Below are 10,105 nucleotides of genomic sequence, written 5' to 3'. Positions count from 1 at the left end.
GAGTAGAAGATTTCTCATTAGCTGACCGTATGTTGTCTCAAGAACTTCAAATTTTGGTTAACATCAAAAGAGATGTCCGATCAATTGGCGTTGAAGGTTTGAGCAGCATATTTCGGAATATTATTGAAATAAGAAAGATATTTTTTTCCATTTGATGTAGAGGTTGAAATCTACCCGTTGATGTTTGTTCTATCTTTGATTGGATCCTCCATAATTGATTATTTTAATGGATAAAGAATCAATAACCTTAGATATAATATAGATATGGGGAGTGTTATATTACTAACTACAACTCAATAATAGCCATTAGATATTTAAATTAAAGGCCTAGATCATCTACCACAAAATGTCAATACGATCAACAAAAAACCTCAATAAGGCTATAGGATTAATTCCAATAAAAATCAATAGGGGTATTACTGTCAAGTTAGTTATAACTAACTTTTAAAAGAAATCCCAAAACTTTAAATTCATATAACATATATCAAATTAAAGATAATTTTATAAGGATTCCAACGATATACTACATGCATATGTTCCGACGTCAAAATTTGAAAAAAAAAATCTAGAATTTTCGTATTTTTTGTACACAGGTTAATGTCAATGCAGCTAAGATAATATGTCAATATAAAGCATATACAATGTCAATCCTAAATTTGTATTGACATTCTCAAAGCATTGTGTTGATATTTTTGAAACACTATATTCACATTTTCATCCAAAACCCTAATTTGGCGTTTTTTTTTATCCTTTTCGATTTAATTAATAAAAACGAAAATTACATGTGGCAAATTGTAGACCACACGTTTTTTAAAATCATGTGGCCTTAAATTAGTTGTAGTTAACAATTAAATGATAAGTTAGCAATTGATCACTCCCCATATATATATATATATATATGGACCGATAGTAACCTTATATATACATGTGTGTATGTGAATGCCTTAATCACATACATGTAATTGCCGTGAGATTCTTATAACATGCAACTACTTTAAACATGTATTCTCACAGATGTATATATACACCTTACATGTGTAACTACTATTATTTTGCATGCATGAGAATGCAATTACCCCTTTATATAAGAAATATATGGTTGTTCATGAATTGACGCGTCTGTTCAAGTTTAATAACTACATGGTAGTTATTAAACTTCTTTTTATTATGTCCAATTCAACCGCCACTTATTTCATTTAGGGTAAACAGACGGCACACACATAAATATATACACATATATTTATTTCATATATTATTAAATAATAAGGTAAGAGAGAAGGGTTATCAATACACCCGATTCTAATTCTTTAATCAAAACCGATCCATCATGGTATCGTCTTTAATTTTAGAACCTCTTTTAGTTTAATATTATGAACTTAAACTTTAATATTAAACCAATTGATACCTAGGTCACATAAGAATATAAATATTCTTACAGTAACGGTTTCATTTGTTGAAAGAGCATTTATATTTAAATAATTTTTATTATTTTATCCCTGATCTTGGTTCAACATTCTGCCACTGTCATGATACACTCCCTTCGTTCCATAAAGATTGTCCCATTTTTTTTATTTCTATCCGTCCCACAAAATTTATCTCATTTCACTTTTTTTTTATCATTTTTTATAATGGACCCTATATTCAACTAACTCATTTCTAGTCACATTTTATTATAAAACTAATATATAAAAGTAAGACCCGTACCCGGTTAAAATGAGACAATCTTTGTGGAACATATGGAGTATATTCAAATACGTTATTATTGTTCAACTAATAGGAGTAGGAAATCAATTCAGTCCTACCATATACACATAGAAAATGAATCCAATGGTAGTTCATTGAAACATCGATAATAAAACACTTCTAAATAATACTCCTTTCGTCCCAGATAATTCGACCCAATATTCCATTTCGGGTTGTGCCACATAATTTGTCTCATTTCACTTTTACCATTTTTAGTAGTGGACCTCATATTCCACTAACGCATTTCTACTCATATTTTATTATAAAACTAATACTTTAAAAGTAGGACCCACATCCCACCAACTTTTTCAACTCATTTTCCATTAGATTTCTTAAAACTAATGCTGGATTAAAGTGTCCCAAATTATCTAGAACGGAGGGAGTAAAACACTTCTAATTACTTAATTGATTATATTCTGTCCCTCCTAATTGGAAAAGGGATCATTTGGAGCATATCCTAATAAGAGACCACAAGAATTCACCAAACTATTTTGGTGCTATGCCAAAATCCAACTGATCACACTTTGATACAAACAAAAATGTGCATAAACTTACTCACCAAAATCTTTTCTCCTATGATAAATCCAATTTACATCAAACCAAGACTACAAACAACATTTTTCTATACAACCAAACTGAATTAGGGATTTTGTAGCGAATATTCTCTCATAATCCCATTTCTACAGAAGCATATTCTTCAATCTTTACAATCTCAAAGTTGAATTCTTGCTTCTTTGTTAAAATAATCATACTTCACAATTCAATCATCTCCTCGACCAATAAATCACAAGACTGCAATGGAATATTCCACCACGCCTTCAACCTCTTCGCATGATCTGCGTTTAATAAATAGGCGACATGATCGCGCAATTCCTATTCCAGATCGGATTGCATTCCGGAGCGCAATTTCATGAAATTGATCTGATACATCGAGATCGCACGCAGAGGGAGAATGAAATTTGGGAGGGAATTCAGGATTCACTTGGAAAAAACCCTACCTGGATGGAGGGACAAGTATCTGCGATACAAGCTGTTGAAGAAGCTGCTGAATAATATTGCGCCGGCCGCCGGAGTTCTGCCGGTGAGGATGCCGATGCCGGAGTTTCAAGTCTGGTTTGTGGCGGTTCTAACTGGTGAAATTGAAAAGTTCAACGATTTCTACGTCGAGATGGAGGAGGATCTCATCATCCGCTCTCAGGTATTTGATTTATCTATGGAGTTGTGTTATTTGCAGAGATTTCATTCCATTCCCCAAGTTTAGTGATGAGTTTTACTGTTTCATGTTCAATTGAAGTTTGATGCCTGATTAGAACAAAACAGAGGAAAAAATAGAATAGGAATTATTTAATTTTAGTTGATGAGCTAAAGTAGGAAACTTGAGCGATTGAAAAATTAAAAAATAATGATCATAAAAGACTCTTGTTTTTTTATTTATCAACAAAAAATGTGTTTTTCCCCTTATAGTAAGTTACTAATGAGTGGAGGTGAGTGTGCATGAAGATGGTGGTGAAGAGATTCAAGAATTTACTTATTTTGAAACTAGTTAGTCTGAGGCTCCTCTCCTTGTCCACGTAGAAATCGTCGAGCCTTTCTCAACCCTGAAACCGAACCTGCAAGAAAGAAACCATACAAAAGAAGGCAATTTAGCCATTTATATTTATACAATCATGTTATAGGGTTAGATTAGTGTGGGATGAAGCTTACTGTAGGCATGCGAAAGCTAGATAGAGACGGTACTTGTAGGAGCTGTATGAGATTGAGTGAGGTATGGTTGGAGTAATTATCTTCTAGTGATGGATGTTGACACTTAATAATAGAGTAGTGTTGAGGAAAAAAAATGATCTATTTTACTCAGCATTCAAAGTGGAGATGAGGACATCACCCTATGATGGATGGATGGTTTAAAGGATCTTCAGGGTATATTCTGATTTAGGGGATTTATTAAAACTATCAATAATTCACGTCTTTAAATGTCTTGATGTGTCAATCTGTTTTTTTAATAATAAATGCTTTACACCATGCTAATTTCCTACCAAAAAGAGTGTAAGGATAAACAGTGCTCAGTTCATGTGGTGTAGTTTTTATTGATTGTAAGGATCTCAGCAATCAGCATGAGAGACAAAAGGTCTGATAGATTTTGGTTGTCAGGAGAGCGTATATGCTCTCAGATACCGCCGGAAGATTTGGCTAAAAAGGAATGATGTCTAAAGTAGGAAATTAAATGTTGAAACTGGAAAAACTCCAACATGTCATGAAGTAAACTGGTGCTCTCTTTCTAATCTAGAATAGCCTCTTTCCACTGTGTATACAAAAGTAACAAAACGATGTCATGAACGTCATGGTTCATGTTTTAAGCTAGTTAGATTCATGGTTATTATTTGCCTTGAACATGCCTCTTTTTTCAGGAATTTTAGAAGATGATTACTTGTTCTATGAACTGTCACTTCTGACTAATATATATGGAGTATTTAACTTTGTACATATTTAAAGCTATGCTTTATAATCACACAAAAATTCTGCCTGATGAGCTGCCTACCATCGTGCTTTCTAACTCATACAAGAATGTCTGAGACATGCATAGTTGCTTCGATGATGACAACATGTTTTGGATCAACCAATGTCGTTTCTGATTATCATCTGATGCTGGTGTCTCAGGCCCTTAATGAGGCCATTAAGCAAGTGAATACTGGAGAACCATACCATGATATGTTCACCTCAGAGTTTGAGTTTAGCGAGTTTATGACTAAGATACGCAAGGACTTGGTTGTGATGCATGGTGAGATGATTCTTCTGATTAGCTACAGCTCCCTCAACTTTGCAGGTAAAAAAAAAGGGCTTCCCATTTGTCCAGTTCTCCAATTTAAGCTTATTAAACATAGAAATATGATAGTTGATGATGAAACACCTCGTGTATCTTCTGCTAGGCCTTATAAAGATATTGAAGAAATATGATAAGCGCACTGGGGCAATGCTAAGTATGCCTTTCACTCAGCTTGCCTTTCACCAGCCCTTCTTCAAAACTGAGCCTCTAAGAAGGTTAGTTCACGATTGTGAGGCCATTCGTGAGGTTTTGTTTCCACGTAGAGCAGAAGTGGTGGACAAGCACATGAGCACTAATAATGCCTCCTTGGAGACACTGTTGCTCCTAAAAGAGACCGGGGATGTGTATCGAAGCACCATGGCTACGATAAGCACTATAGAGGAACTGAAAAAGCCAAGCTCCACGTACAACAACTTGTCCATGTCGTATCTGTTTAGGGGCAAGGATGATGACACCACTGGTGCTGTTACTGCTGAAAACTCGCCCTGCAACTCATTTGTGGAGGATGAAGATGAAGATGAGGATGAGGACGTCTCTTCCCTTCGTTAAAATATGAACCTTTCTGGTTTCAGGTTGATCCTACTCTGAAATGAATTGTGTGTATATCATGCAGCCATTTCTCTGAATAATACAGTACTACAATAAAGCTGCTGATACAATGCTCTTTTCCTTGTTCATTAAATCCTATGTTGTTGTCGTCGTCGTCTTTATCACTTGTAATAAATCATATTGTCGATTGTCGTTATCCGTGCAGAAACCAAAACGTAAAATTGTGACATTTCGTTTTTAAAATCTTTTAGATGTTTATAACAGTCTGTTCTTGAGCTTTCGACAATATTTTTATCAATTCAATAACAGCTTGATTGACTTATTAATCAACATTTTGATATGTATTCGTCGGCAAATTTTCTTAAATCACACTATTATTTTGAATTTTCAACACGGAATTATGTTTTGATCTAATTTTATCTGTATTCACTTATTTGTCGTATCTTTTCCTATGATTTGAAGTTTAACTCCAAATTATCTAAATTGAATATCAACTATAGTTCAAAAGTAATTTCATCAGACCCCATAAAACTAGAAAAAGATTAACCAAATTTGATTTAACTTACATTCATTTAGAGCTCAAAACTGTACACAAAATTTCTCGAGTACTATCTCGATTGCATGAAGATTTCTACACACAACAAACAATAACCAAATTTGTCTGTATACCTCTCTGTCGTTTTTAAAGAGTCTGAAAGAGAGCAAAAAAATAATTTTCTATCAAATGATCTTCTCATCTTCGTAGTGAAACGGCAGTGGCACTGCCTTGAAAGCTCGATATTTTCCAACGTTGTTGAAGTGTTCATTCTCCACCCTGTCCAATTCAAACAAGTCTATTTGTTAAAGCCATTTTTGATTCTATGTCTCCACTAGTTTTAGGCTTTGGTTTCTGCTAAAAGATTAGGTTGTGTTTGTAGAGCTTTTGGAGTTCTCTGCATCTGAAAAAGATGAGGCAAAAACAAACCTAAAGAAGTTCCACATGCCACGACGGAGGATCTCTAAGCAGGCAATGAGTGCAACCATACCCTTTGGATGGAGGAACGAAATTTGAAAATCAAGAACTAGCTGCATCCATACTAGCCTCAGAAGCATGTTTAGTACCTGCAATTCAAGTAAACTGGAACGTTCAAAACTGCAATTTTTGCATACTGCAAACAATATAAACAGACCAAAAGAGGTCTTAGTAGAATACTCACAATGGCAACAAAGTATACAGCCTTGTTAGAAATCAGCAGCTTGTCTCTCAGCCATGGATTTCTTGAATTCCTTTGCATAAGCCCCCAATCAATGACAATATCCCAATATGTGTTGAAGATGGTTGTAAATCCCGACGTTGATGTTGCCATGATTTTCCAAAACAAGGCGCTAGGTCCCTTTTGCTTTTGACTAAACATTGTCCTCATCACAAGCGCCACAACTGTTGAGAAATACTTAAAGGCATTGACAGCTTGATTGTTATCTTTCTCCTCAATTAAGCGTCGAAGGCACTGAATTAATGTAAGCAACAGGGTTTAAGTTTAGGTTGCAAGTGAAATAAATGAAGATGGCTGACATGAATCTTTTATAGTTTCAACTCATAACCTGAAGAAAACGCGACCAGTACGGGATGATGGCAACAACAATGTACATAATATGGTAGTATTTGCTCTTCGTCAGGAACCCATTAGACCGTGTTGTGAAATCTCCAAAAAAGTAGTAGTAGCCATAAAAGAGCAAACTTCTGAGACTTTGCACCTGAAAGCAAATATATCACAAGCAAGACTAGTTCTAAGTTCAAATTCATATTCTTAATTACGATTTTGTTGAGGATGGTTACACACGTGACTTGTTAGCTGATCGGCCAAGAAGAAATCCGGAAGAGTGATCTACATAAACAGGAAGACAAGAAGTGAGAATCGAGGTAAATTTTCTCTGTTTCTTCGTGTCCTGTCTATTTGTTTTAAGTGCTTTTAAGTACCTTGTAAAGTGGAGCACAAAGACAATGCCATACACAGCGTATGAGAAAATAACGGCTTGAACGATATATTATGTTGAACGGGCAGACGGTTATAATAAACACAACCTGTAAATGAAACATCCATGAGTTAATCCGCACCAGGACAAATCGACACATGTATGACCCTTCAAGTAAAAAGGATCATACAAAGACCAAGGTTAATGGAACCAATTCCGTTAGAGTACTATATTCTTTTGTATCTGGATCCATCTCCATGTCGAGGTTTGAAAGCACGGCTACCAATGAGAGTACTGATAGGCCAGAAGCAAGGAGGAAGATTTCTCTAAAGCCTAGTTCTGTTCCTGGTCTGAATCCAAATATAAACGGGTAGTTCACCCGATATCGCCTCCAGAAAAACGTGTCCAGTCCATACATGAGCATGTGCAGGACAATAAAACCAAACAAGCTGCATTCAGAAAGATTATAGTAGTTGAAATTTTTTATTAACAACATAGAAATGAAGAAAAGAAAAGTGATTATGGTTTTAATGTGTTTGAAAGTGGCTAAAAAGGTACCTATAGAGTGGAAATATGGATTCCATGTATTTTGACCGTTCCTCCGCCTCCACGAGAGCACGACCATGCAGACTGACCATAATGGCGGCAACAAGTGCTATCGAGCAACCCGTAAACAGACCTAATGACAACAAATATTTCACCTTAGCCAAACAGTTGAAATCAAAGAGTACTTGTGAGAGTTAAATCTTTTTTATCAAACCAATGAACTGCCAGAAGATGAAACCTGTTCCAAATTTGCATATGAGATATTTTATTATCATATTACTACGTTTTTAAGCTTACCAAGGAAGAACGTTGTTCTGTGCTTCTCCCTTTTATGCCCCGGCTTCAAAGATTTCATCCCATTTCTACGATTTCCATTTGCAAAGTGTTTGATGAATGTAGCTTCTATTCTTGCCATGATCTTGTTCACCTATTAAAACGGGACATAAATGCAAAATCTCGTGAGAGTAACAACAACGCGTCTCAGAACACAAACCTCGTCAGAGGTGCCAAGACAAGAATTCTCCACCGTCTGTAAATAAGCTTTTGAAGCACTCCTCGAGGTGACCTGCAACAAAACAACTCCGAGTTTCAGCAACAGCAACGACAAACATAAAGACGCACATGTCAACATTGAAGCAAGCCAGCAGTATGTATGTATGTATGTATACCTTGTCGTACTTCTTCATAATCTTGGAGAAGGCAAGAACATTCATGAAACTGCAAAACCAATTCACCACCACAGCAGTAAAACAAACGCATTCGATTTATATTGGATAAGACATTTCCTCACCAATAGCTTTTGAGCAATCTTAGCTGCTGGTAAAATTCAGTCAAGGCATGCCTCAGTTGCACTTCCGCCTTCGTCAGCTCATCCTTGCTGTACGATAAATCTGATTTGTTACTCCCAACCATATTTCTCAAGGTTGAAACTGGAGCATCCGGTTCGACATTGATCTTTACATGATCCAACACATCCAAAGAAGCAGGCTTGTAATCCTTGTTTCCCGTAGCCGTCACACCATCGCCTTCATCTTCTCGAATCGTATCCATCTGCACTCTATCTACATAAGATCAAAACCCATCAACATTATGTTTCTGTATAAGAGCAGCGCAATCAAGTTGTGCATCATGAATCAATTAATCCCCAAAACCACATAAGCCCTAAAATTCACCAAATCTGACCTCCCGTGTCTGGAGCGTCGCTGAACTGAGGAGGTGCAACCGTGGAAGGCTTATCGACCATAATCCTCAAAGCAATTAGGGCATTCATTTGTTTAGTAAGCATCTCCGCCTCCGCCTTCACTTGCTCGACCTTCTCCGAGTAAAATTTGACCACCTTGTTGAATTCCTCATCGAGCATCCTGAAGAACTCGACCTCGATCAGGCCGCCCTCGTCGGACGAGCGGAGGAACATCGTCTGGTAATAGTTCTCATCGGATCCTTCCTGCTGCACGGAGCTCACTAGAATGACCTCTTCGTCGGCCTTCTTCGACGCTCCCCTCTGAAGGCCGCTGAAGGCTCTGTACAATGTGATCCTCCTCTTCAGCGACCGCGATTGCGACACCTCTGCCGGCGGCGCGGACGACGACGACGACGACGCCGCCGCGGGGTTATCCCCTAATGCGACATGGCTTTTGAGGAGCGTTTTGAGGGCTTGGTAGTCGACGTATGCTGCCTGCCATTCCTGGACCATTTGGGAAGCTAGCTCCCTCCCAAACTTCATCTTTCCGTAATCTGTGTTGGATTAATTGTTGATTATGAATGCAATTGTTGATTCATTGAAGAAGGAGAGAGGGCAATGTGATTGATTCAAATCAATGAAGAAGGAGAGAGGGATGTTTTGCGCGCTAAATTTGCTCCGTGTATTTCTGTTGGAGAATCAATGTCTACCTGTTTTTTTTTTTTTTTTTTGAGAGAGATTTTTTGACATAAATGTTTCATGCATTTTTTCTTTTTGATATTATCAAGAAGTAATACGTCTCTTTTATTGTCATCTAAGTATTTTTTTTTTTTAATGTCCTAATAATGAATTTTATACAATATGATCCAGGGAGTAATTTTTGTCATTTCATAGTAGTTGTGAATTAGTGGCTGTTACACATTTCCTACTCCATCTTCTACTGCATACGTATAATCATGATAAGTGATGATGGATCCATCACTCATGGTTGTGTGTATATAGTAGGAAATGACATAGGTGATCCTCATCGAAAGTCAAGATTAATTTTTTTTACTTATACTCCATCTTATCATACTTTTATTTTATATCGTAAATTTTAAATTGATTTTTTAATATAATTAAATTAGTATTTTAAGTGTAATAAAAAAATTACTTAATAAGAAAATATTTAATTAATTTTAATATATATTAATCAAATAACTTCATTCATAAAATAGAAATAGTGTAGCCAAAATAGAAAAGTGCAAGTAACATAAACAAAGGGCTATTTTCAGTGTAATGAGAGATCACTTTATAGTAACATAAACAAAGGG

General features: G+C 36.2%; 2 protein-coding genes and 1 long non-coding RNA gene across 5 annotated transcripts; 1 reads left to right on the top strand and 2 right to left on the bottom strand.

The window, feature by feature from the left end:
* Window positions 1–2,294: 2,294 nt before the first annotated feature.
* Window positions 2,295–3,632, bottom strand: LOC148923834 (uncharacterized). Of its 3 annotated transcripts, none has more exons than XR_016132930.1 (3): window positions 3,448–3,632; window positions 3,272–3,353; window positions 2,295–3,045 (listed from the first exon to the last, which is right to left on the bottom strand). It is a non-coding gene; the product is annotated as an uncharacterized LOC148923834 (long non-coding RNA). The 3 variants fall into 3 exon arrangements; XR_016132931.1 differs by lacking the exon at window positions 3,448–3,632 and having other exon boundaries at window positions 2,295–2,664; window positions 2,742–3,045; window positions 3,272–3,436; XR_016132929.1 differs by lacking the exon at window positions 3,448–3,632 and having other exon boundaries at window positions 3,272–3,436.
* Window positions 2,658–5,374, top strand: LOC148923833 (SPX domain-containing protein 4-like). Its single transcript, XM_089061765.1, has 3 exons — window positions 2,658–2,941; window positions 4,399–4,564; window positions 4,668–5,374. The coding sequence occupies exons 1-3, from the start codon at window positions 2,696–2,698 to the stop codon at window positions 5,111–5,113; spliced, it is 858 nt and encodes a 285-aa protein (XP_088917891.1). The 5' UTR covers window positions 2,658–2,695; the 3' UTR covers window positions 5,114–5,374.
* A 299-nt stretch (window positions 5,375–5,673) lies between these two features.
* Window positions 5,674–9,497, bottom strand: LOC148923832 (phosphate transporter PHO1 homolog 9-like). The gene is made up of 13 exons (XM_089061890.1): window positions 8,795–9,497; window positions 8,403–8,673; window positions 8,281–8,329; window positions 8,106–8,177; window positions 7,910–8,039; window positions 7,625–7,745; window positions 7,257–7,515; window positions 7,071–7,175; window positions 6,934–6,978; window positions 6,695–6,847; window positions 6,310–6,600; window positions 6,078–6,214; window positions 5,674–5,927 (listed from the first exon to the last, which is right to left on the bottom strand). The coding sequence occupies exons 1-13, from the start codon at window positions 9,333–9,335 to the stop codon at window positions 5,834–5,836; spliced, it is 2,268 nt and encodes a 755-aa protein (XP_088918016.1). The 5' UTR covers window positions 9,336–9,497; the 3' UTR covers window positions 5,674–5,833.
* Between the last annotated feature and the right edge of the window lie 608 nt (window positions 9,498–10,105).

The sequence above is a fragment of the Salvia hispanica genome, chromosome 6 (assembly GCF_029641045.1).
Source record: "Salvia hispanica isolate PSC_SH4W2 chromosome 6, Shi_PSC_v1, whole genome shotgun sequence".
NCBI lineage: Eukaryota > Viridiplantae > Streptophyta > Magnoliopsida > Lamiales > Lamiaceae > Salvia > Salvia hispanica.
This window is presented reverse-complemented; position numbering and strand designations above follow the sequence as displayed.